The 27,633-nt window shown below is 45.7% G+C and overlaps 1 protein-coding gene across 4 annotated transcripts in view; it reads right to left on the reverse strand.

Annotated features, from left to right (window-relative positions):
- Positions 1-27,633, reverse strand: part of LOC129854389 (ataxin-2-like protein) — a 68,060-nt gene that overhangs the window by 31,676 nt on the left and 8,751 nt on the right. For all 4 annotated transcript variants that reach the window (XM_055921387.1, XM_055921378.1, XM_055921369.1 and 1 more), the window contains 3 exons: positions 5,484-5,523; positions 5,112-5,168; positions 4,771-4,842 (listed from right to left, as the gene is read on the reverse strand). In XM_055921387.1, coding sequence (XP_055777362.1) covers positions 4,771-4,842; positions 5,112-5,168; positions 5,484-5,523 — 169 coding nt within the window. The remainder of the gene's footprint in view (positions 1-4,770; positions 4,843-5,111; positions 5,169-5,483; positions 5,524-27,633) is intronic.

The raw sequence follows: 27,633 nt of genomic DNA on the forward strand, positions 1-27,633 counted from the left end.
GGCGGAACACTTCTCGATCACCCCAGGTGAGTCCGCACCAAACTCACCCAGAACCCCCTGTTAGTCACATGTTTGTCTTGATTTTTTTCCTTAAATTTTTCCCCTCTTCCCAGCATAGGGCGCTAGTCGATTCAGGCGCAGCTGGGAACTTTATGGATCGCGGACTCGCTTTTAGGTTACGGGTTCCGCTTGTGCCGATAGATTCTCCCTTTCCCGTGCACTCCCTAGATAGCCGGCCATTAGGGTCAGGGGTGGTCAGGGAGACCACGGTTCCCCTGGACATGGTGACGCAGGGGAATCATAAGGAGCGTATTAGCTTTTATATTATTGATTCGCCTGCGTTTCCGGTGGTACTAGGTATTCCCTGGCTGGCCCGGCACAATCCTAAAATTTCGTGGAAACAGGGGGTTCTCCAGGGGTGGTCAAAGGAGTGTTCTGGAAGGTGTTTGGGAGTTTCCATCGGTGCCACGTCGGTGGAGAGTCCAGACCAGGGTTCCACGGTGCGCATTCCCCCCGAGTATGCCGATTTGGCAATCGCTTTCAGTAAAAGGAAAGCGACTAAATTACCACCTTATCGACCGGGAAGGGATTGTGCGATAGATCTCCAGGTAGACGCTGCGCTTCCCAAGAGTCACGTGTACCCATTATCCCAAGAGGAGACGGTGGCTATGGAGACATATGTCACTGAATCTCTGGGACAGGGGTACATTCGGTCCTCCATCTCACCCGCCTCCTCGAGTTTCTTTTTTGTGAAGAAAAAGGAGGGAGGTTTGCGTCCGTGTATTGATTATAGAGGTCTAAATGCCATCACAGTGGGGTTTAGTTACCCACTACCTCTCATTGCTACGGCAATGGAATCATTTCACGGAGCGCAGTTCTTCACAAAATTGGATCTCAGGAGCGCGTATAGTCTGGTGCGTATTCGGAAGGGAGACGAGTGGAAAACCGCATTTAGTACCACATCGGGCCATTATGAGTACTGCGTCATGCCGTATGGGTTAAAGAATGCTCCAGCCGTTTTCCAATCCTTTGTAGACGATATTCTCAGGGACCTGCACGGGCAGGGAGTGGTTGTTTATATCGATGACATTCTGATCTACTCAGCCACTTACGCCGCGCATGTGTCTCTGGTACGCAAGGTGCTTGGTAGACTACTGGAGCATGACCTATATGTCAAGGCTGAGAAGTGTGTGTTCTCCAAACGAGCCGTCTCTTTTCTGGGTTATCGCATTTCCACCTCGGGCGTGGTGGTAGGGAGTGACCGCATTAAGGCCGTGCGTAATTGGCCGACTCCGACCACGGTAAAAGAAGTGCAGCGGTTTTTGGGTTTTGCCAACTACTACCGGAGGTTTATCCGGGGTTTTGGCCAGGTGGCAGCTCCTATTACCTCACTGCTTAAGGGGGGTCCGGTGCGTTTGCAGTGGTCAGCAAAAGCGGACGGAGCTTTCAACAGGTTGAAGGCGCTGTTCACGGATGCGCCCGTGTTGGCACATCCGGATCCCTCTCTAGCATTCATAGTGGAGGTGGACGCGTCCGAGGCTGGGGTAGGTGCCGTGCTATCACAGCGCTCTGGTACGCCACCAAAACTCCACCCCTGTGCTTTCTTCTCAAAGAAGCTCAGCCCAGCGGAGCGTAACTATGATATGGGGGACCGGGAGTTGTTAGCAGTGGTCAGTGCCCTGAAGGTGTGGAGACACTGGCTTGAGGGGGCTAAGCACCCTTTTCTCATCTGGACCGACCACCAGAATCTGGAGTATATTCGGGCAGCCAGGAGACTGAATCCACGTCAAGCAAGGTGGGCCATGTTCTTTACCCGATTCCAGTTTACCTTAACGTATAGACCGGGCTCCCAGAACGGAAAGGCGGATGCACTGTCCCGTTTTTACGACTCGGACGATCGGCCCACCGAACCCACTCCCATCCTTCCCGCCTCTAGGCTGATAGCACCAGTGGTGTGGGAGGTGGACTCGGACATCGAGCGGGCGTTACGGGCGGAACCCGCTCCTCCTCAGTGTCCGGTGGGGCGGAAGTACGTGCCGCTTGGTGTCCGGGACAAATTGATTCGGTGGGCTCATGTTCTACCCTCCTCGGGTCACCCTGGGGTGAAGAGGACAGTGGGGAGCCTTCGGGGAAGGTATTGGTGGCCTACCTTGGCAAGAGACGTTAGGGTTTATGTTTCCTCCTGTTCGGTATGCGCCCAGAGTAAGGCTCCTAGGCACCTTCCTAGAGGGAAGTTACAACCCCTCCCCGTTCCACAACGGCCTTGGTCGCACCTGTCCGTAGATTTTCTGACCGATCTTCCCCTGTCTCAGGGGAACACTACGGTACTGGTGATTGTGGATCGGTTCTCGAAGTCCTGTCGTCTCCTCCCGTTGCCCGGTATGCCTACAGCCCTACAGACTGCGGAGGCATTATTCACCCACGTCTTCCGGCACTACGGGGTGCCGGAGGACATTGTTTCTGATCGGGGTCCCCAATTCACGTCCCGAGTATGGAGGGCGTTTATGGAGCGGTTGGGGGTCTCGGTCAGCCTTACCTCCGGTTATCACCCTGAGAGTAATGGGCAGGTGGAGAGAGTGAACCAGGAGGTGGGTAGGTTTCTGCGGTCGTATTGTCAGGACCGGCCAGGGGAGTGGGCGAGATACATTCCCTGGGCCGAAATGGCCCAGAACTCACTACGCCACTCCTCTACTAACATGTCCCCCTTTCAGTGTGTATTGGGGTACCAGCCGGTCCTGGCACCATGGCATCCGAGCCAGACCGAGGCTCCTGCGGTGGAGGAATGGGTGCAGCGCTCCAAGGAGACATGGAGAGCCGTCCAGGAATCACTCCAACAAGCTAGTGGACGGCAGAAGAGGAGTGCTGACCGCCACCGCAGTGAGGCCCCCGTGTTTGTACCGGGGGACAGGGTCTGGCTCTCGACCCGAAACCTGCCCCTCCGCTTGCCCTGCCGGAAGCTGGGTCCGCAGTGTGTAGGGCCCTTCAAAGTCCTGAGGAGAATAAACGAGGTGTGTTATCGATTACAACTCCCTTCCTATTATCGTATTAACCCCTCGTTTCATGTGTCTCTCCTCAGGCCGGTGGTAGCTGGTCCCCTGCAGGACGGTGAGGTACCGGAGGTCCCTCCTCCCCCTCTGGACATCGAGGGGTCCCCGGCGTACACGATACGGGCCATTCTGGACTCGAGACGCCGGGTGAGGGGCCTGCAGTACCTCGTGGACTGGGAGGGGTACGGTCCGGAGGAGAGATGCTGGGTACCGGTGGGGGACATTTTGGATCCGTCTATGTTGAGGGATTTCCATCGCCTCCATCCGGATCGCCCTGCACCTCGTCCTCCGGGTCGACCTCGAGGCCGGTGTCGGCGCGAGGGGGGGTACTGTCACGACTTCGACCGAGGCAGGCTCTCCTTCCCGTTCGGGTGGCGTTCGGCGGTCGTCGTCACCGGCCTATTAGCTGCCACTGATCCTTTTCTCCCCCTCCCTATGTGTTTATTGGGCGCACCTGTTTTGTATGAGGGTTAATTAGTTGGGCTTATTTAATCAGCCGGCCCGCACGTTTCTTTGTGCGGGATTGTTTGTTTGTAAGTGGTGGTGTTTGTTTCGTGCATCGTGTTTGCTGTACTGTTTTCGTATTCCCCGTGTCTGGGGTTGGTTAAGTGGTCACCCAGTGTATTAGTTGGGTGGCCTAGTTTTCTACATGTTCATTAGAGAACATTTGGTTATTGCACCTGCTGTTGCCTGCGCTTGACTTCCCACTCCGACACCCAGGCCTTACAGAAAGGGAAAGAGCTGAATTTCTTTTTTTATACATTGAGGAACCATTGTCAAATCTCAAAGGATTCTAAAAACAGACTTCCTTGTTTGAAAAAAATACATAAAATAAGAAAAGACTTCCTTTACCTGCTCTTTGAGGTGAATAAAAAATTACTTAGAGATGCTCCACAGCTCATTAGTGGTGGTGAGTTAAGACAATCAAAAATACTAATCAGACATCCCCAAATGGGCACATTTATAGGCCTAGATTTGCGCACAGGCCAGGTAGCCTAGGCCTACTATTATATTACTCAACATTGACAGGAGCACTCCTAACAAAACACAAATAAATTGACAAAACTCATAAATGGAATGACATAAACCAAAATCTGTTTCACATAAGTGTAGCATAGGTTACGAGCTCTGAAATTAACAGGTCCACTCTGACAATGAGAATGGTAAACGACTGTAATAATGATATATTAAAGGCATTAACAGAAATTACTGTAACAAAACAAACATTGTAGATTAGAAATGATGGGAGTTAATGGTAAATGTAGGCTACTACTGGTGATACTGTATAGGTAATGGGGAATTGATAGACACTAACAATCAAAGGGCAAACAATTTACACAGTGAAGTTATTAAACAACGAAAGCGCACAAAGTGGCGGAAGAGTCTTAGCCACACTCCCGTCTTGGACCGTCCCATCCCCGCGGCTTCCGCAATGGATTAGTCCACTAAGACAAGCCTGAATCGGAAAGGTGTCTCGTTTGTCGTGAAAAAAATACATCTGTAAATCTATTTGCGATTGCTCATCTAAAATAATCTTAGTCGACCAACAGCCTATCTACCAAACAATTGACCAGTCGACTAAATGGGGTCAGCCCTTGAGGGAAGACAACCTTCTTTAGACCGTAAGGACTAGTAGAGACATCAGAGCCGCGAACACAAACCCTGGTCCCTGGTCAAGAACTACAGAGTGTGGTTTGGATCTTAGGGACTTTCATGTACTTACCCGTGAGCCGAGGGTCTTGAAGATGCCCTCGTACACGTTGCCGTTCTTCACTCTTACGTCACAGGTGGAGCCCTGTAAAGGACGCAAAAAAGAGAGGGGCATGGAGGGAGGTATGTAGGCAAGGAGAATGAGAGAAGGAGCAGGAGACTGAAGAAAATACTATCTAACACACTCTATGATGAGCCATCTCGACAACATTATGGTTCGATATAACAAGATGCTAAATGTCCGTGCAGACATAGCCCTGAGAAATGGCTGTAGACGCCATTGAATTCTACAGCCATGTCTCAGGACTAAAACAGACAACAACAAAAAACTGACCAGTGTTAAAAATGACTCACCACCACAGCTGTGAGGAAATGTATCATTCTGGCATTGTTGTAGACGCCCTCAAACACCTAGGAAAGGGACCAGAACATTCACCTTGAAAGAAACTCTATTCATTAGACTGCAGCTTTGTGCACCCTGGCCGACGATTCAGAAATCGATGACAATATATGTGATCTTCAAATATCGACAAAAAATACACACTGCTTTCAAACGGAGAACAGATGTTAGTTGCGTGCCTATTTCTTAACTGGCATAAAAAACTGAAAACAACATTAAAATGTACTGAACGGGGATGTAATTTCAAAACAAATCCAGGGGGTAATAATTACATAGTTCTATGGAGTTTTGGTTTTGTTGTTCTACAACCTTTGAGTCATACTCACAGGAGAGGACAGGAAAGGTGGCTTCACAGAGGTTCGACTCCTGGGCGGGGGGTGGGGGGGGGAAGAGTACAATGGGGTTAGAACAGATTTGACATTGAACAAAAATGCAGTAGTCCTTTCATTGCATTAGGTGTGCAAATGTCATAGCAAACCACAAAATTAAGAAAGTCACATTTCTAAATGTACTCCTACAAAGTGTAGATAGCTGTAATATGCACTTGACAAAACTGTGGATGTAGAACAAAACAAAGCAGAGGTTTGGTGACTAAACCAATCAGCTAACATGAGATAACTAATTTCCTTACAAACCTAGAATGACATCATTGGAAAATAGCAAGATAACTTTGTATACCTTTTCGTCTAACAATCTCTGTGAATGAATTTATGACTAATCTCTTGCTTTGTTAGCAAAAAGTCATTAGTTAAAAATTTCTTTATTTCGCGCCACAAAAAAACCCCCGCTTAGAGTCAACATCCTCCTCTGAAACACAGTGAGCGTTTGGCAGAACGATCAATATCCCATATTCTCCCGCCTTATTATTTGCTCATACTTGGATTGGCTAGTATGTATGGAGGACTGTTCCCGCCACCCCCAAAATAAAATCTGACTAGGAGCTGTGAGATAGCAAGTCATTATGAGATGGTAAGTAGAGCCTGACCAAATTTTTGGGCTGATATTAGTTTTCACAGAAATATTTATAAAATCGGTCTTTATTCTACACATAAAGCGCAGATATTATAAACATAGATTGAACAAATGCATACATCTGCTCATTTGTGGTCATTAAAAAAAAGGATTGTCTGAGGGCCCTCTACGTGCTGCTCATTGAACATCATATAGTTCGGAAGTCCCGATGTGAGAGAGTGGGCATGGTGGTTTGACGGTGAGTAGCTTGCAACAGCCAGCGTATTTGAATAAGTAAATAATCCAAAGTATTTTGTATATAGTGTTGATGCAACCGTCTCTTTTAACCGAAAATAGCTACTGGTTATCAGATCAGCGATTACGCACCTCAAACTGAAGTAAGATGTTCTCTTTCATGAGTCTGATGCAAATGATATAACGTTGCTCCCGGACTAAGAAATAAGGAAATACAGGGGGCGCAGATCAGGATGCCTTGTGAGAATTCGTCGGCGAGTGGGTAACCTGCCACTACCATCCGTTCTATTGGCCAACGTGCAATCACTAGAGAATAAACTGGATGAGCGCCGTTCGAGACTATCCTACCAACGGGGCATTAAAAACTGTAATATCTTTAGTTTCACAGAGTCGTGGCTGGCTGGGTTTTCCATGCATTGGCAGAACAGGACAGCTACGTCCGACGAGGGGTGGGGGTGTGTGTCTATTTGTCAATAACAGCGGGTGCGCCATGTCTAATATTAAGGTAGTCTCAAGGAATTGGTCGACTGTGGTAGAGAACCTCATGATAAGCTGTAGACCACACTATTTACCAAAAGTTTTAATGTATATTTTTCATAGCCGTCTATTTACCACAACAAACTGACGCAGGCACTAAAACCGCACAAGCTAATAAAAAATTTAAAACTCTAGACCACCTTTACTCCACACACAAAGACGTGTACAAAGCTCTCCCTCGCCCTCCATTTGGCAAAACTGACCATAATTCTCTCTTCCTGATTGCTGCTTACAAGCAAAAACTAAAGCAGGAAGAACCAGTGACTAGATCAATAAAAAAGTTGTCAGATGAAGCAGATGCTAAGCTACAGGACTGTTTTGCTAGCACAGACTGGAATATGTTCAAGGATTCATCCAATGGCATTGAGGAGTATAACACCGGTCATCGGCTTCATCAATATGTGCATCGACGACAACGTCCCCACAGTGATAGTACGTACATATTCCAACCAGAAGCAATGAATTATAGGCAACATCCGCACCGAGCTAAAGGCTAGAGCTGTCGCTTTCAAGAAGCGGGACACTAATCTGTACACATAAGAAATCACACTATGCCCTCAGCCGAACCATCAAACAGGCAAACATCAATACAGGACTAAGACTGAATCCTACTACACCGGCTCGGACGCTCGTCGGATGTGGCAGTGCTTGCAAGCTATTACGGACTACGAAGGGGAACCCAGCCACGAGCTGCCCACTGACACCAGATGGGCTAAATGCTTTTTATGCTCGCTTCGAGGCAAGCAACACTGAAGCATGCATGAGAGCACCAGCTGTTCCGGACGACTGTGTGATCACGCTCTCCATAGCTGATGTGAGCAAGACCTTTAAAAACAGGCCAACATTCACAAGGTTGCGGGGCCAGACGGATTACCAGGATGTGTACTTGGAGCATGCGCCAACCAACTGGCAAGTGTTTTCACTGACATTTTCAACCTCTCCCTGACCGAGTCTGTAATACATGAGTCTCCATTCAAGCAGACCACCATAGTCCTTGTGCCCATGAAAGCAAAGGCTACCTGCCTAAATGACTACCGCCCCATAGCACTCACGTCGGTAGCTTTGAAAGGCTGGTCATGGCTTTCATCAACACCATTATCCCGGAAACCCTAGACCCACCCCAATTCGCATATTGCCCCAACAAATCCACAGATGACCCAATATCAATTCACACTGCCCTTTCCCACCTGGACAAAAGGAATGCCCATGTTTGAATGCTGTTCATTGACAACAGCTCAGTGTTCAACACCATAATGCCCAAAATGCTCATCACTAAGCTAAGGACCCTGGGACTGAACACCTCCCTCTGCAACTGGATCCTGAACTTCCTGACGGAACACCCCCAGGTGGTATGGGTAGGCAACAACACATCTGCCACGCTTTTTAGACCCCTCTTGTACTCCCTGTTCACCCACGACTGTGTGGCCAAGCACGGCTCCAACACCATCATTAAGTTTGATCACCGACAGCGATGAGACAGCCTATAGGGAGGAGGTCAGAGACCTGGCCGTGTGGTGCCAGGATAACAAACTCTCCCTCAACGTGAGCAAGACAAAGGGAGATGATTGTGGACCACAGGAAAAGAAGGGCCGAACACTCCCCCATTCACATCGAGAGTCAAGTTCCTTGGTGTCCACATCAACAATCTATCATGGTCCAAACACACCATGAAAAGTTGGGAAGAGGGCACGGCAACACCTTTTTTCCCTCAAAAAAGATTTGGCATGGGTCCCCAGATCCTCAAACCGTTCTACAGCTACACCATCGAGAGCAGCCTGACTGGTTGCATCACTGCCTGGTATGGCAACTGCTCGGCATCCGAACGTAAGGCACTACGGAGGGTAGGCTGTACGGCTCAGTACATCAAGCTTTCTGCCATCCAAGACCTATATACTAGGCGGTGTCAGAGGAAACCCCCAAAAATTGTCAAAGACTCCAGTCACCCAAATCATAGACTGTTCTCTCTGCTACCGCACGGCAAGCGGTACCGGAGTGCCAAGTCTAGGTCCAAAAGGCTCCTTAATTAACAGCTTCTACCCACAAGCCATAAGACTGCTGATCAATTAATCAAATCGCCATCCAGATTACTTTTGTGATACTTTTCTTTTTCACTTGAGTTTATTTAGTAAATATTTCTTAACTGCATTGTTGGTTAAAGGCTTGTATGTAAGCATTTCAAGGTATTCGTTTCATGTGACAAATAAAATGTGATTTAATTACAGTAGTTAACATTTTCTTGCTAGCTAGCTCTATGTAGCCAGCAAGGTAGTTAGCCTAGCAATCTGTTACTTATGTGCGAACACTGAAATCAGCCTTGATACAAACACTTACTGTCTAGGCCTATTATATTAGTGGGCTTATTTATATAGTTAGTTTTCTGAAATATGCAATCTGTAAAAAGCAAGACAGTTGGCACAGCCTTATCATTCAGGCCAAGTGCTAGCTTGCATTCATGATAAGATTGTTTGCTAGCTAGCTAGCTAGCTAAATTAGAACATCTGCGTGACTAAAACCAGTGTTGCAAGCATTTTCCTGCATGGATGTTTTCAGTCATCAGCGCATGCTATTTTCAGTTGAAATATATAGCTAGCCAATACATTTTCTATTGTGTAACAGTGTAACTTACAATATAGTTTCAGGAAGAAAATATTTTAGTAAAGAACAGGTAGCATGTGCTTGTCATAGGAAGCTCAAAATTGCCATTAAGTGTTTCTATACATTACTTTTGAATGTTGTAAAGCACTAGAGAATCTACTGAATACAAATGTGACGCTTACGAACTGTGCATTACTGCATAGGTTGTGAACTTCAACAGTTTTAGATATACTTTGAGACAAAATTAAATTCATTCAGCCAGCCACCCCTTGTGGTGGTTTAGCAAAAACACTTTTGCATACTTCTTATCCACTGCCACAGATATACACATCTTTAACTCGTACCTAAGGAAGTAAACTGAACAAGTGTGTATTGTATTGATATTAAGTGCCTTCAGAATGTATTCTCACCCTTCGCCTTTTTCCACAGTTTGTTGTGTCACTGGCCTAAACGCACACAATACCCCATAATGTCAAAGCGGGATTATGTTTTTAGAATTTTTTACAAATTATAGTAGTAGTGTCTTGAGTCAACAAGTATTCAACTCCTTTCTTATAGCAAGCCTAAATAACTTTGGGAGTAAAAATGTTTAACAGGGTTACATAAGTTCCAAGGATTTTTTAATGACTACATCTTCTCTGTACCCCACATATACAATTCATCTTTAAGGTCCCTTAGTCGAGCAATGAAAACACAAATTCAACCACAAAGACCAGGGAGGCTTTCCAATGCCTCGCAAAGAAGAGCACCTATTGGTAGATTGGTACAATTGTTAAAAAAGCACACATTAAAAAAATTTAAAAAGCTGACATTGAATAACCCTTTGAGCATCTTTAAACACAAAAAAGTGTTTAAAGAAATGAAAATATATTTGAGATTCTTCAAAGTAGCCACCCTTTCCCTTGATGACAGCTTTGCACACTATTGGCATTCTCTCAACCAGCTTCATGAGGTAGTCACCATTTCAATTAACATGTGTGCCTTGTTATTTTGGGGAATTTCTTTCAGTCTTAATGCGTTTGAGCCAATCAGTTGTGTTGTGACAAGATAGGTGTGGTAATACAGAAGATAGCCCTACTTGGTAAAAGACCAAGTCCATATTATGGCAAGAACAGCTCAAATAAGCAAAGATAAATTACAGTCCAATATTACTTTAAGAAGGTCAGTCAATCCTGAAAATGTCAAGTACTTTGAAAGTTTCTTCAAGTGCAGTCGCAAAAACCACAAAGCGCTATGATTAAACTGGCTCTCATGAGGACCGCCACAGGAAAGGAAGACCCAGAGTTACCTCTGCTACGGAGGATAAATTCATTAGACTTAACTGCACCTCAAGATTGCAAATCAAATAAATACTTCACAGAGTTCAAGTAACAGACATCAAAAGTTCAGAGAAGACTGCGTGAGTCAGGCCTTCATGGTCGAACTGCTGCAAAGAAACCACTACTAAAGCACACCAATAAGAAGAGACTTGCTTGGGCCAAGAAATACGAGCAATGGACATTAGACTGGTGGAAATCTGTCCTTTGGTCTGATGAGTCCAAATTTGAGATATTTGATTCCAACCGCCGTGTCTTTTTGTGAGACGCAGAGTAGGTGAACGGATGATTTCTGCATGTGTGGTTCCCACCATGAAGCATGGAGGAAGAGGTGTGATGGTGCTTTCCTGGTGAGACTGTCAGTGATTTATTTAGAATTCAAGGCATACTTAACCAGCATGGCTACCACAGCATTCTGCAGCGATCCGCCATCCCATCTGGTTTGCGCTTAGTGGGACTATCATTTGTTTTTGAACAGGACAATGACCCAAAACACACCTCCAGGCTGTGTAAGGGTTATTTGACTAAGGAGAGTGATGGAGTGCTGCATCAGATGACCTGGCCTCCACAAATCACCCAACCTCAACCTAATTGAGATGGTTTAGGTGAGTTGGACCACAGAGTGAAAGAAAAGCAGCCAACAAGTGCTCTGCATATGTGGGAACTCCTTCAAGATTGTTGGAAAAGCATTCCTCATGAACCTGGATGAGAATGCCAAGAGTGTGCAAAGCTGTCATCAAGGCAAACGATGGCTACTTTAAAGAATCTCAAATATATTTTAATTTCTTTAAACACTTTTTTGCTTACTACATGATTCCATATGTGTTATTTCATAGTGTTGATGTCTTCACTATTATTCTACAATGTAGAAAATAGTAAAAATAAAGAAAAAAGCCTTGAATGAGTAGGTGTGTCCAAACTTTTGACTGGTACTGTGTACAAATGATTTATAAAGCCAGGCACATTTAACAGATACAATATTGATTATAGACCTAATTACGTTGGGATTTTCTCTCTCCTCAATTTTCTTAGACAATTAGGCTAAACCTTACTCCCACGAGACTAGTACTACTAGAAAATGTTGGTTATGTAATTATCACCCCAGAATATCCGTTATTCGGACGGGATTAGTTTTTTCCAAACTGCCTCCTGTAATTCTCAGCAGATAGAGATAATTAGAGATTCAGAAAGAGGGGGAGAGAAAGAAAAATCGGAGAGACAGAGAGAGTATGAGAAAGAGATGGAGAGTATGAGATAGAGGGGCACAAATGGGATGGCCGTGTTGGAGGGGGGAAATAAATTAAGTTCAGTGGCTACAAACTACTGTCGTGGCCAAAAGCTTTGAGAATGACACAAATATTAATTTCCACAAAGTTTGCTGCCTCGGTGTCTTTAGATATTGTAAGATGTTACTATTGAATACTGAAGTATAATTACAAGCATTTCATAAGTGTCAAAGGCTTTTATTGACAATTACATGAAGTTGATGCAAAGAGTCAATATTTGCAGTGTTGACCTTTCTTTTTCAAGACCTCTTTAATCTGCCCTGGCATGCTGACAATTAACTTCTGGGCCACATCCTGACTGATGGCAGCCCATTCTTGCATAATCAATGCTTGGAGTTTGTCAGAATTTGTGGGGTTTTGTTTGTCCACCCGCCTCTTGCGGATTGAGCGCAAGTTCTCAATGGGATTGAGGTCTGTGGAGGTTCATGACCATTGACCCAAAATATAGATATTTTGTTCCCCGAGCCACTTAGTTATCACTTTTGCCTTATGGCAAGGTGCTCCATCATGCTGGAAAAGGCATTGTTCGTCACCAAACTGTTCCTGGATGGTTGGGAGAAGTTGCTCTCGGAGGATGTGTTGGTACCATTCTTTATTCATGGCTGTGTTTTTAGGCAAAATTGTGAGTGAGCCCACTCCCTTGGCTGAGAAGCAACCCCACACATGAATGGTCTCAGGATGCTTTACTGTTGGCATGACACAGGACTGATGGTAGCGCTCACCTTGTCTTCTCCGGACAAGCTTTTTTCCGGATGCCCCAAACAATCGGAAAGGGGATTCATCAGAGAAAATGACTTTACCCCAGTCCTCAGCAGTCCAATCCCTGTACCTTTTGCAGAATATCAGTCTGTCCCTGATGTTTTTCCTGGAGAGAAGTGGCTTCTTTGCTGCCCTTCTTTACACCAGGCCATCCTCCAAAAGTCTTCGCCTCACTGTGCGTGCAGATGCACTCACACCTGCCTGCTGCCATTCCTGAGCAAGCTCTGTATTGGTGGTGCCCCGATCCCGCAGCTGAATTAACTTTAGGAGAAGGTCCTGGCGCTTGCTGGACTTTCTTGGGCGCCCTGAAGCCTTCTTCACAACAATTGAACCACTCTCCTTGAAGTTCTTGATGATCCGATAAATGGTTGATTTACGTGCAATCTTACTGGCAGCAATATCCTTGCCTGTGAAGCCCTTTTTGTGCAAAGCAATGATGACGGCATGTGTTTCCTTGCAGGTAACCATGGTTGACAGAGGAAGAACAATGATTCCAAGCACCACCCTCCTTTTGAAGCTTACAGTCTGCTATTCAGACTCAATCAGCATGACAGAGTGATCTCCAGCCTTGTCCCAGTCAACACTCACACCTGTGTTAACGAGAGAATCACTGACATGATGTCAGCTGGTCCTTTTGTGGCAGGGCTGAAATGCAGTGGAAATGTTTTTTGGGGATTCAGTTCATTTGCATGGCAAAGAGGGACTTTGCAATTCATCTGATCACTATTTCATAACATTCTGGAGTATATGCAAATTGCCATCATACAAACTGAGGCAGCAGACTTTGTGAAAATTTATATTTGTATCATTCTCAAAACTTTTGGCCATGACTGTACAGTAGAAAAGCTAAAGTATGCCATGAAGGCTTTCTTTGAGAAAAGGAGTGTAAAGAGGTTACGTTTTTTTCTCGGCATGAAGATATTTCAACAAGTCCAGGCAATAACTGGGCTTCACTGATAACTCAAGCTTGATTCCCAAGTTTCTAAACTATAGCAAACCATCTTTGGTATAGAGCCTCCGTAATATTTGAATAGAGGAAGTGTGATCATAATCATTAGGATATTTTAGCAAGACGTCCTAAACGTTTAGGTCAGTTGTATGCTGCTTTGCGATCTATTAAAAGCAAGGGTTACATTAAATAGGCGCAATATTTTTTACTGATGCATTTGGCAATATTCAACTCACAGCGTAGCCTAGTGGTTAGAGCGTTGGACTAGTAACCGGAAGATTGCAAGTTCAAATCCCCGAGCTGACAAGGTACAAATCTGTCGTTCTGCCCCTGAACAGGCAGTTAACCCACTGTTCCTAGGCCGTCATTGAAAATAAGAATTTGTTCTTAACTGACTTGCCTAGTTAAATAAAGGTAAAAAAAATAATAATAATAAAATAAAATAAAATATGCATGCACAAAACATATGAACAAAAGCATTCACTGTGAAAGTTGATATACCTAGGCCATTCATGTATAGGCTATGCGCAGCACTTCGTTCAATGTATCAAATCAGTTATTGTGTTCTTGCTCAAACCGTGAGCAACACCTGTCAAACTCAGATATTACTCTCAAAACACAGGGATGTCGATTCGCACGGGACTAATATTAAATCAGAGGACTTTGGAGTTCGCCCCCCAAAAAGTTGGTTATTCTGCCTAGAACTGTTACTCTCCTGCCATGTACAAATTACTGACGGGATTAAAATGACAGACGTGGCGTTTTGCGTTTGAGCACATAATTACATTACCCGACCACCCCCAATAAAAATAATTCCGTCCTAATAGGGTTTAAAGCAAGGGCTGTTGCTCGTCTCTACTGCATCCACCTCATTGTTCTCAATCCCAATATACTGTTTAATTTTGCTACTATGCACATAGCAACATATGAAAAGGCTCCAATTCTACGGCGCACAGAAGATTGTCCCCTGTTCTGAAACAGGGACCATATCAAACGTGGGAGAAAGCGCATTTGTTATAAAATAATAGTAGATTTATTAGTGTTGCACCATTATTGTTTCGTAATATAACTATATACAATTTCAGTATAACATATTTTAGAGTAACGGACTGTGCCATCCCCGTGGCCTCCGCAATGGATTGGTCCACTGAGACATGCGCGAATGAGACGGGTGTCTTGTGCACCATGAAAAATGTGTTTTGCGACTGCTCGACTAAAGAAATCTCTACAACAGCCCATCGACCAATCAATCGACAAAATGGGGTCAGCCCTACTAGTTACAGTTTTGACTTAAACTGGCTTTAAAATCTATGGCAAGACTTCAAAATGGATGTCTAGCAATGATCAACAAACAACTTGACAGAACTTGAAGAATTTTTAAAAGAAATTTGCAAATATTGTACAATCCAGGTGTGCAAACTCAGATGTAATCGCTGCCAAAGGTGATTCTAAAATGTATTGACTTAGGGGTGTGAATACTTACGTAAATTATACACTACATAGCCAAAAGTATGGACAACTGCTCGTGGAACATCTCATTCCAAAATCATTGGCATTAATATAGAGTTGGTCCCGCCCTTTGATGCTATAACATCTTCCAATGTTCTGGAAAGGCTTTTAACTAGATGTTGGAACATTGAATGGAAGTCCCACAGCATCCACAAGTGAGGTCAGGCACTGATGTTAGGCGATTAGGCCTGGCTTGCAGTCAGCATTCCAATTCATCCCAAAGGTGGCTGATGGGGTTGAGGTCAGAGCTCTGTGCAGGCCAGTCAAGTTCTTCCACACCAATCTCGACAATACATTTTTGTATGGACCTCGCTTTGTGCACAGGGGCATTGTCATGCTGAAACAGGAAAGGGCCACCCACAAACTGTTGCCACAAAGTTGGAAGCATAGAATCTTCTAGAATGCCATTGTATGCTGTAGTGTTAAGATTTCTCTTCACTGGAACTAACAGGCCAAGCACAAACAATAAAAAACAGCCCCAGACCATTATTTCTCCACCACCAAACTTTACAGTTGGCACAACGCTGTCGGGCTGGTAGCGTTCTCCTGGCATCCGCCAAACCAAGATTCGTCCGTCGGACTGCCAGATGGCGAAATGTGATTCATCACGCCAGAGAAAGCGTTTCCACTGCTCCAGAGTACACTGGCAGCGAGCTTTACACCACTCCAGTCGACGCTTGGTATTGTGCATGGTGATCGTATGCTTGTGTGCGACTGCTTGGCCATCAAAACCCATTTCTTGAAGCTCCAGACGAACAGTTCTTGTGCTGAAGTTGCTTCCAGAGGCAGTTTGGAACTCGGTAGTATTGCAACTGAGGACCGATGATTTTTACGCACCACGTGCTTCAGCACTCGGCGATCCCGTTCAATGAGCTTGTGTGGTCTACCACTTCGCAGCTGAGCCGTTGTTCCTCCTAGACGTTTCCACTTCACAATAACAGCACTTACAGTTAACCTGGGCAGCTCTAGCAGGGCAGAAATTTGACGAACTGACTTGTTGGAAAGGTGGCATCCTATGCAGTGCCACGTCGAAAGTCACTCTTCAATATGAACCATTCTACTGCTAATGTTTGTCTATGGCGATTTTTTATTTATTTTATTTTATTTTTTCACCTTCATTTAACCAGGTAGGCTAGTTGAGAACAAGTTCTCATTTGCAACTGCGACCTGGCCAAGATAAAGCATAGCAGTGTGAACAGACAACAACACAGAGTTACACATGGAGTAAACAATAAACAAGTCAATAACATGGTAGAAAAAAGAGAATCTATATACAATGTGTGCAAAAGGCATGAGGTAGGCAATAAATCGAATAATTACAATTTAGCAGATTAACACTGGAGTGATAAATCATCAGATGATCATGTGCAAGAAGAGATACTGGTGTGCAAAAGAGCAGAAAAGTAAATAAATAAAAGCAGTATGGGGGTGAGGTAGGTAAATTGGGTGGGTAGTTTACAGATGGACTATGTACAGCTGCAGCGATCGGTTAGCTGCTCGGATAGCAGATTTTTAAAGTTGTTGAGGGAGATAAAAGTCTCCAACTTCAGAGATTTTTGCAATTCGTTCCAGTCGCAGGCAGCAGAGAACTGGAAGGAAAGGCGTCCAAATGAGGTTTTGGCTTTAGGGATGATCAGTGAGATACACCTGCTGGAGCGCGTGCTACGAAAGCCGACTCTAGATTTGATTTTGGATTGGAGATGTTTGATATGAGTCTGGAAGGAGAGTTTGCAGTCTAGCCAGACACCTAGGTACTTATAGATGTCCACATATTCTAGGTCGGAACCGTCCAGGGTGGTGATGCTAGTCGGGCGTGCGGGTGCAGGCAGCGAACGGTTGAAAAGCATGCATTTGGTTTTACTAGCGTTTAAGAGCAGTTGGAGGCCACGGAAGGAGTGTTGTATGGCATTGAAGCTCGTTTGGAGGTTAGATAGCACAGTGTCCAGGGAAGGGCCGGAAGTATACAGAATGGTGTCGTCTGCGTAGAGGTGGATCAGGGAATCGCCCGCAGCAAGAGCAACATCATTGATGTATACAGAGAAAAGAGTCGGCCCGAGAATTGAACCCTGTGGTACCCCCATAGAGACTGCCAGAGGACCGGACAACATGCCCTCCGATTTGACACACTGAACTCTTTCTGCAAAGTAGTTGGTGAACCAGGCAAGGCAGTCATTAGAAAAACCGAGGCTATTGAGTCTGCCGATAAGAATATGGTGATTGACAGAGTCGAAAGCCTTGGCCAGGTCGATGAAGACGGCTGCACAGTAATGTCTTTTATCGATGGCGGTTATGATATCGTTTAGTACCTTGAGCGTGGCTGAGGTGCACCCGTGACCGGCTCGGAAACCGGATTGCACAGCGGAGAAGGTACGGTGGGATTCGAGATGGTCAGTGATCTGTTTGTTGACTTGGCTTTCGAAGACCTTAGCTAGGCAGGGCAGGATGGATATAGGTCTGTAACAGTTTGGGTCCAGGGTGTCTCCCCCTTTGAAGAGGGGGATGACAGCGGCAGCTTTCCAGTCCTTGGGGATCTCAGATGATTACGAAGGAGAGGTTGAACAGGCTGGTAATAGGGGGTGCGACAATGGCGGCGGACAGTTTCAGAAATAGGGGGTCCAGATTGTCAAGCCCAGCTGATTTGTATGGGTCCAGGTTTTCCAGCTCTTTCAGAACATCTGCTATCTGGATATGGGTAAAGGAGAAGCTGGGGAGGCTTGGGCGAGTAGCAGCGGGGGGGGGCGGGGCTGTTGGCCAAGGTTGGAGTCGCCAGGTGGAAGGCATGGCCAGCCATTGAGAAATGTTTGTTGAAGTTTTCGATTATCACGGACTTATCAGTGGTGACCGTGTTATCTAGCCTCAGTGCAGTGGGCAGCTGGGAGGAGGTGCTCTTGTTTTCCATGGACTTTACAGTATCCCAGAACTTTTTGGAGTTAGAGCTACAGGATGCAAATTTCTGCTTGAAAAAGCTGGCCTTTGCTTTCCTGACTGACTGCGTGTATTGGTTCCTGACTTCCCTGAACAGTTGCATATCCCGGGGGCTCTTCGATGCTATTGCAGTTCGCCACAGGATGTTTTTGTGCTGGTCGAGGGCAGTCAGGTCTGGAGTGAACCAAGGGCTATATCTGTTCTTGGTTCTGCATTTTTTGAACGGAGCATGCTTGTCTAATATGGTGAGGAAGTAACTTTTAAAGAATGACCAGGCATCCTCAACTGACGGGATGAGGTCAATATCCTTCCAGGGTACCCGGGCCGGGTCGATTAGAAAGGCCTGCTCGCAGAAGTGTTTTAGGAAGCATTTGACAGTGATGAGGGGTGGTCGTTTGACCGTGGACCCGTGGCGGATACAGGCAATGAGGCAGTGATCGCTGAGATCTTGATTGAAGACAGCAGAGGTGTATTTGGAGGGCAAGTTGGTCAGGATAATGTCTATTAGGGTGCCCATGTTTACGGATTTAGGGTTGTACCTGGTGGGTTCCTTGATGATTTGTGTGAGATTGAGGGCATCAAGCTTAGATTGTAGGACTGCCGGGGTGTTAAGCATATCCCAGTTTAGGTCACCTAACAGAACAAACTCTGAAGCTAGATGGGGAGCGATCAATTCACAGATGGTGTCCAGGGCACAGCTGGGAGCTGAGGGGGGTCGGTAGCAGGCGGCAACAGTGAGAGACTTATTTCTGGAGAGATTAATTTTTAAAATTAGAAGTTCGAACTGTTTGGGCATAGACTTGGAAAGTATGACAGAACTTTGCAGGCTATCTCTGCAGTAGATTGCAACTCCTCCCCCTTTGGCAGTTCTATCTTGACGGAAAGTGTTATAGTTGGGTATGGAAATCTCAGAGTTTTTGGTGGCCTTCCTAAGCCAGGATTCAGACACGGCAAGGACATCAGGGTTGGCAGAGTGTGCTAAAGCGGTGAGTAAGGCAAACTTAGGGAGGAGGCTTCTGATGTTGACATGCATGAGGCCAAGGCTTTTTCGATCACAGAAGTCAACAAATGAGGGTGACTGGGGACATGCAGGGCCTGGGTTTACCTCCACATCACCCGAGGAACAGAGGAGTAGTAGGATGAGGGTGCGGCTAAAGGCTATCAAAACTGGTCGCCTAGAGCGTTGGGGACAAGGAATAAAAGGAGCAGATTTATGGGCATGGTAGAATAGATTCTGGGCATAATGTGCAGACCAGGGTATGGTGGGGCACGGGTACAGCGGAGGCAAGCCCAGGCACTGGGTGATGATAAGAGAGGTTGTATCTCTGGACATGCTGGTCTCAATGGGTGAGGTCACCGCATGTGTGGGGGGTGGGACAAAGGAGGTATCAGAGGTACGGAGAGTGGAACTACGGGGTCCATTGCAAACCAAAACAATGATAACTAGCCTGAACAACAGAATGCAAGGCATATTGATATTTGAGAGAGACATACAATAAGGCATAAAGTGATTGCAGGTCATGATTGGGAGAGCTAGCTAAAACAACAGGTGAGATAACAGCAGCTAGTCAGCTAACACAGCAACAGAAGGTAAAAATGGCGACGACTGGGCAGAGAGGGTCGGATTAACTACACACAGATCCTGAGTTAAGGCACAGAGCCGACAGATAAAACACAAATAAACAGAATGGAGTACCATGAATTAATCAAGCAGGCATCAGCTATGTAGCCAAGTGATCATAGTGTCCAGGGGGCAGCCGTAGATGGAGCAGTGAGGCCTCCACTAAGCTAGCACGCGTTTAAAGTTAGTAGCCCGGGGGGTGGTCTGCTCAGACGGAGGGGGTCTGCTCAGACGGAGGCCGGTTGAGGGCACCGGTTGAGGGCACGTCTGCAGACCAGACGTGGTCGTGTCGACAGAGAATCCAAGCCGGATAGCGATGGCGATTGCATGGCTGTGTGATCTATTTGATACACCTGTCAGCAACGGGTGTGGCTGAAATAGCCAAATCCGCTAATTTGAAGGGGTGTCCACATCCTTTTGGCCATGTAGTGCATTTCATTTTCAATACATTTTCTAACATTTCTAAAAACATGTTCTCACTTTGGCATTATGGGTTATTGTGAGTAGATGGGTTAGAAAGAAAATCTATATAATTCATTCTGAATTCAGGCTGTAACACAACAAAATGTGGAATAAGGGGTATGAATACTTTGAAGGTACTGTAGTTGCTTTTTGGTGGTTATCATGTAAACCACAAATAAAATATAATTTAATCATGTTCATTTTATTATAATTTAGAGTATCTGTTAACAATTACATTGTTTACAAATCAGTGACTGTACTCATAATATGCAGAACTATCGGCTTGTGGTGAGGACAGCCGAGTTGCAAGCCCAGCTTCACACGCAATCGTTAGGCAAGGGCAATTCAAGTGTAGGAAAGGACGAAACAGCATCTGTGCCACCAATAAGTACAGATAGTTGTATTAATCAACCCCCATAGTCCCCACAATTTTCACTAGGCTTCTGAAAATAAATGCTGCTGGCATTCTCAACCGGTGTCGCTCATTCAGCCAACAGAAACTTTAAACCGGTTTTTCCCCACTAAGCAACGAGTCGGAGCCCAAGCGTTCTCAGGTCTCACCTCCACCCGTTACTGGGTCTGAGCCGCCGAAGCCTCCCCACCATTAGCTCTGACAAATTGAAAACCCAAGTCATTGGTGACTCCATTACCCGCAATATTAGACTTAAATAGAATCATCCAGCGATTATACAGGGGGCAGGGCTACCAACGTAAAGGCTAATCTGAAAACAGTCCTGGCTGATGTTCAAACTAGCGAGTGTTGTAGAGAGTATAGGGATATTGTTATCCACGTCAGGACAAGCGACGTTAGGATGAAACAGTCAGAGGTCACCAAGCGCAATAACTTCAGCGCGTAAATTAGCCTGAAAGATGTGTCGGTAGAGTAGTTGTCTCTGGCCCCTCCCAGTTAGGCGGAGTGATGAGCTCTACAGCAGAATCTCACAACTCAATCGCTGGTTGAAAACTGTTTTCTGCCCCTCCCAAAAGATAGAATTTGTAGATAAATGAACCTCTTTCTGGGACTCACCCACAAACAGGACCAAGCCTGGCTTTTTGAGAAATTACAGACTCCATCCTAGCTGGAGGGGTGCTCTCATGTTACCGGTCAACAGACAGGGCTCTAACTCCTCTGGCGGGCTGTTAGCCAGCCAGCCAGAGTGGAGTCTACCACTAGCACAGTCAGTTTAGTGTTCCCCATTGAGACAGTGTCTGTGCCTCGATCTAGGTAGGGAAAATCTAAACATGTGGTGTTCGCCTTAGCAATCTCACTGGAATAAAATACTCCTGAATCGCTGTAATTTTTTTTAAGAGACTGATAATACCTCAACTCAAAATAGGACTACTTAAATGTTAGATCCCTCATTTCCAAGGCAGTCATAGTCAATGAACTAATCATAAACTTGATGTGATTAGCCTGACTGGAACATGGCTTAAGCCTGATGAGTTAAAATGAGGCCTCTTCACCTGGTTACACTTGTGACCATATCCCCCGCGCATCCCTCAAAAGTGGAGGTGTTGCTACCATTTGTGACAGCAAATTTATATTTATTTAAAAAAACTGCTATTTTGTCTTTAGTTATGAAATCTATGCAGCCTACCCAATCACTTTTTATAGCTACTGTTTACAGGCCTCCTGGGCCATATACAGTGTTCCTCACTGAGTTCAATGAATTCTCGTGGATCTTGTAGTCATGGCAGATAATTCAAATTTTTGGTGACTTCAATATTCAGGGAGAAGTCCACAGACCCACTCCAAAAGGCTTTCGGAGCCATCATCGACTCCGCTCTCCCAATCAACACGTGATTTTTTTGTTGTTGTTTAAGATAGTTATCATTGTTTTAGTTCACTGCGGGACCCCTAGTCCCACTCAACATGCCTCAGATACCTCTTTTGTCCCACCTCCCACACATGCGGTGACCTCACCCAGCATAACTAGTGCGTCCAGAGATGCAACCTCTTATCGTCACTCAATGCCTAGGTTTACCTCCACTGTACCCGCACCCTACCATACCCATCTGTACATTATGCCCTGAATCTATCCCACCACACCCAGAAATCTGCTCCTTTTATTCTCTGTCCCCAACACACTAAACAACCAGTTTTGATAGCCTTTAGCCGTACCCTCATCCTACTCCTCCTCTGTTCCTCGGGTGATGTGGAGGTTAACCCAGGCCCTGCTTGTCCCCAGGCACTCTAATTTTTGGACTTCTGTAACCGTAAAAGCCTTAGTTTCATGCATGTTAACATCAGAGTTTGTTTTACTCACTGCTTTAGCACACTCCGCCAAGCCTGATGTCCTTGCCATGTCTGAATCCTGGCTTAGGAAGGCCACCAAAAAATCTGAGATTACCATCCCCAACTACAACATTTTCCGTCAAGATAGAACTGCCAAAGGGGGAGGAGTTGTAATCTACTGCAGAGATAGCCTGCAAAGTTCTGTCATTCCTTCCAGGTCTATGACCAAACAGTTCGAGCTTCTAATTTAAAAAATGAATCTCTCCAGAAATAAGTCTCTCACTGTTGCCACCTGTTATAGACACCCCTCAGATCCCAGCTGAGTTCGTTCTGTTAGGCGACCTAAACTGGGATATGCTTAACACACCGGCAGCCCTACAATCTAAGCTAGATGCCCTCAATCTCACATAAATTCTCAAGGAACCCACCAGGTACAACCCTAAACCCGTAAACATGGGCACCCTCATAGATATTATCCTGACCAACTTGCCCTCCAAATACACCTCTGCTGTTTTCAAATCAGGATCCCAGCCTCACTGCCTGTATCCACTATGGGTCCGCGGTCAAACGACCACCTGTCATCACTGTCAAACGCTCCCTAAAACACTTCTGCGAGCAGGCCTTTCTAATCGACCTGGCCCGGGTATCCTGGAAGGATATTGACCTCATCCCATCAGTAGAGGATGCCTGGTCATTCTTTAAAAGCAATTTCCTCACCATCTTAAATAAGCATGCCCCTTTCAAAAAATGTAAAACTAAGAACAAATACAGCCCATGGTTCACTCCAGACCTGACTGCCCTCGACCAGCACAAAAACATCCTGTAGTGGACTGCACTAGCATCGAATAGTCCTCGAGATATGCAACTTTTCAGGGAAGTCAGGTACCAATACACACAGTTAGTTAGGAAAGCAAAGGCTAGCTTTTTCAAAACAAAAATTTTAACTAAATTCTAACTCCAAAAAGTTTTGGGACACTAAAGTCCATGGAGAATAAGAGCACCTCCTCCCAGCTGTCCACTGCACTGAGGCTAGGAAACACTGTCACCACAATAAATCCACGACAATCGAGAATTTCAATAAGCATTTCTCTATGGCTGGCCATGCTTTCCTCCTGGCTAACCCAACCCCGGCCAACAGCTCCGCACCCCCCGCAGATACTTTCCCAAGCCTCCCCAGCTTCTTCACCCAAATCCAGATAACAGATGTTCTGAAAGAGCTGCAAAACCTGGACTCGTACAAATCAGCTGGGCTAGACAATCTTTACCCTCTCTTTCTAAAATTATCCACCGCCATTGTTGAAACCCCTATTACCAGCCTGTTCAACCTCTTTTGAATCATCCGAGATCCCCAAAGATTGGAACGCTGCATCGGTCATCCCCCTCTTCAAAGGGGGGGACACTCTGGACCCAAACTGTTACAGACCTATATCCATCCTGCCCTGCATTTCTAAAGTCTTCGAAAGCCAAGTAAACAGATTACTGACCATTTCGAATCCCATCATTCCTTCTCTGCGGTGCAATCCGGTTTCCGAGCTGGTCACGGGTGCACCTCAGCCACGCTCAAGGTACTAAACGATAACATAACTACCATCAACAAAAGACAGTACTGTGCAGCCATCTTAATCTTCCTGGCCAAGGCTTTCGACTCTGTCAATCAACGTATTCTTATCGGCAAACTCAACAACCTTGGTTTCTGAAATGACTGCCTTGCCTGGTTCGCCAACTACTTCTCAGAGTTCAGTGTGTCAGATCGGAGGGCCTGTTGTCCGGACCTCTGGCAGTCTCTATGGGGGTACCAGAGGGTTCTATTCTCGGGCCGACTCTTTTCTCTGTATACATCAACGATGTTGCTCTTGCTGCGGGTGATTCCCTGATCCACCTCTACGCAGACAACATCATTCTATGTACATCTGGCCCTTCTTTGGACACTGCGTTAACTAACCTCCAAACGAGCTTCAATGCCATACAACTCTCCTTCCGTGGCCTCCAACTGCTCTTAAATACAAGTAAAACTAAATGCATGCTTTTCAACCGATCGCTGCCCGCACCCGCCAGCCCGACTAGCATCACTACTCTGGACAGTTGACTTAGAATATGTGGACAACTACAAATACCTAGGTGTCTGGCTAGACTGTAAACTCTCCTTCCATACTCATAAACATCTCCAATCCAAAATTAAATCTAGAATTGGCTTCCTGTTTCGCAACAAAGCATCCTTCACTCACGCTGCCAAACATACCCTCGTAAAACTGACTATCCTACCGATCCTCGACTTCGGCGATGTCATTTACAAAATAGCCTCCAACACTCTACTCAGCAAACAGGATGCAGTCTATCACTGTGCCATCCGTTTTGTCACCAAAGCCCAATATATCACCCACCACTGCGACCTGTATGCTCGTCGGCTGGCCCTCGCTACATATTAGTCGCCAGACCCACTGGCTCCAGGTCATCTATAAGTCTTTGCTAGGTAAAGCTCCGCCTTATCTCAGCTCACTGGTCACCATAACAACACCCACCCGTAGCACGCGCTCCAGCAGGTATATCTCACTGGTCATCCCCAAAGCCAACACCTCCGCCATTGCAGTCTTTCCTTCCAGTTCTCTGCTGCCAAATGACTGGAACGAATTGCAAAAATCGCTGAAGTTGGAGACTTACATATCCCTCACTAACTTTAAGCATCAGCTATCTGAGCAGCTTACCGATCGCTGCAGCTGTACACAGCCAATCTGTAAATAGCCCATCCAATCTACCTACCACATCCCCATATTGTTTTTATTTACTTTTTTGCACACCAGTATTTCTACTTGCACATCATCATCTGCACATCTATCACTCCAGTGTTTATTTGCTAAATTGTAGTTACTTCGCTACTGTGGCCTATTTATTGCCTTACCTCCTTACGCCATTTGCACACACTGTATATAGACTTTTTTCTATTGTGTTATTGACTGTACATTTGTTTAATCCATGTGTAACTCTGTGTTGTTGTTTGTGTCGCACTGCTTTGCTTTATCTTGGCCAGGTCGCAGTTGTAAATGAGAACTTGTTATCAACTGGCCTACCTAGTTAAATAAAGGTGAAATTAAAAAAATATTGCCACAATCATACCATGGATCTAGTTTTGTCCCATGGAATAGATATTGATCTAAATGTTTTTCCTCATAATTCTGGATTGTCGGACCACGTTATTACGTTTGCAATCACAACAAATAATGTGCTTAGACTCCAACCCATGATTATCAAAAGCCGCATTATAAATTCTCGAACAACCCAAAGATTCCTCAATGCCCTTCCAGACTCCCTCCCCCTACCAAAGGACGTGGGAGTACAAAAATCAGTTAACCACCTAACCGAGGACCTAAACCTTGTGTAATCCCCTAATGCAGTTGCACCGCCCAAAAATATTTTAAAAGTAATTGCCTCTAAACCTTCCAGCTGTCTACTGGATCCTATTCCAAGATGAAGAATATCTAAGCAAACAGCTGGAGGCAGGGCTTTCTCCTATATAGCTACATTTTTATTGAATCCATGATCCATGTGATCCATGTGAAAGTTGGAGTCTTGGTCTCGACCTTTAAGTCTTTACTGAAGTCTTTACTCATCTCTTCAGTAGGTCCTATGACTGAGTGTAGTCTGGCCCAGGGGTGCCAAGGCGAACGGCAAGGCACTGTAGTGACAAACCACCCTTGTTGTCTCTGCCTGGCCGGCTTTCCTGTCTTCACTGGGATTCTCTGCCTCTGACCATATTACCTGGGCTGAGTCACTGGCTTGCTCGCGCTCTTCCATCCTTCCTGTCCTTGGACTCGTGCGGTGGGGAGATCTTTGTGAGCGATATTCAGCCTTGTCTCTGGGTAATAAGTTAGTGGCCCATTGATTTCCCTTTGGTGGTGTTGGGGCTGTGCTTTGCCAAAGTGGGTGGGGTCATATACTGCCTGGTTGTCCCTGTCTGGGGGTAACATTGGAAGGGGCCACAGTGTCCCTGACCCTCACCCCATCTCAGTCTCCTGTATCTATGCTGCAATAGTCTATGTGCCGGGGGGGGCTAGGGTCAGTCCTATATCTGGTGTAATTCTCTTGTCTTGTCTGGTGCCCTGTGTGATCTTAGATATGCTCCCTCTAAATCTCCCCTCTCTCTGTCCCCTCCTGGAGGACCTGAGCCCTAAGACCATGCCTCGGGACTACCTTGCCTGACGACTCCTGGCTGTCCACGTCCCTAGTCCACCTGTTCGTGCTGCTGATCCAGTTTCTGCTGTTCTACCTGCGGCTATGGAAGCTTGACCGCCCCTGGACATGCTGTCTCAACCTCTAAATGCTCAGCTATGAAAAGCCAACTGCCAGTAACTCTTGAGGTGCTGACCTCTTGCGCCCCTGTGATTATTATTTGACCCTGCTGGTCTTCTATGAATGGTTAAACATCTTGAAGAACGATCTGGCCTTAATGGCCATGTACTCTTAGAATCTCCACCCGGCCCAGTCAGAAGAGGACTTGCCACCCCTCAAAGCCAGGTTCATCCCTCTAGGTTTCTCCCTAGGGAGTTTTTCCTAGCCGCAGCCGCTTGGATCGCTTGCGCTGAGGTTTTAGGCTAGGTTTCTGTATTAGCACTTTGTGACAACTGATGTTGTAAAAAGAGCTCTATAAATAAATTTGATTGAATAGTCCTGCAGGTCGACCATTTATTAAAGGGTCAATCTGGGATTCAAACTAAAATAAAGCGTACTCCTCGCCACTTCATTTGGTAAACGGCTGAGAAATGGGGCAGAAGAAACGTAACCACTCTCAAAAACATAGAAGCAAGGACTCTCACATATGGAGGCAATGACGGACCATCCATGAGATCAAAATAATTTTAAAAAAAAGTTAGGCTATACAATGTTTGTAGACCATGCAACTGTAAACAAACACTGTATAGCTTACTCTCATGGATGGAGTAAGTAATGGAGTAAAACAAAACTTACTTTGGGTTCTGATGGGGTAAGACATTCTTTTTTACACTATTAAAATGCTCTGAATTTAAGAAATTGTACCCTCTGTCATCTTTAACTATCAGGAAGCCTGAAAGAACAGGCCGAGT

The sequence above is a fragment of the Salvelinus fontinalis genome, chromosome 1 (assembly GCF_029448725.1).
Source record: "Salvelinus fontinalis isolate EN_2023a chromosome 1, ASM2944872v1, whole genome shotgun sequence".
In the NCBI taxonomy this organism is placed as follows: domain Eukaryota; kingdom Metazoa; phylum Chordata; class Actinopteri; order Salmoniformes; family Salmonidae; genus Salvelinus; species Salvelinus fontinalis.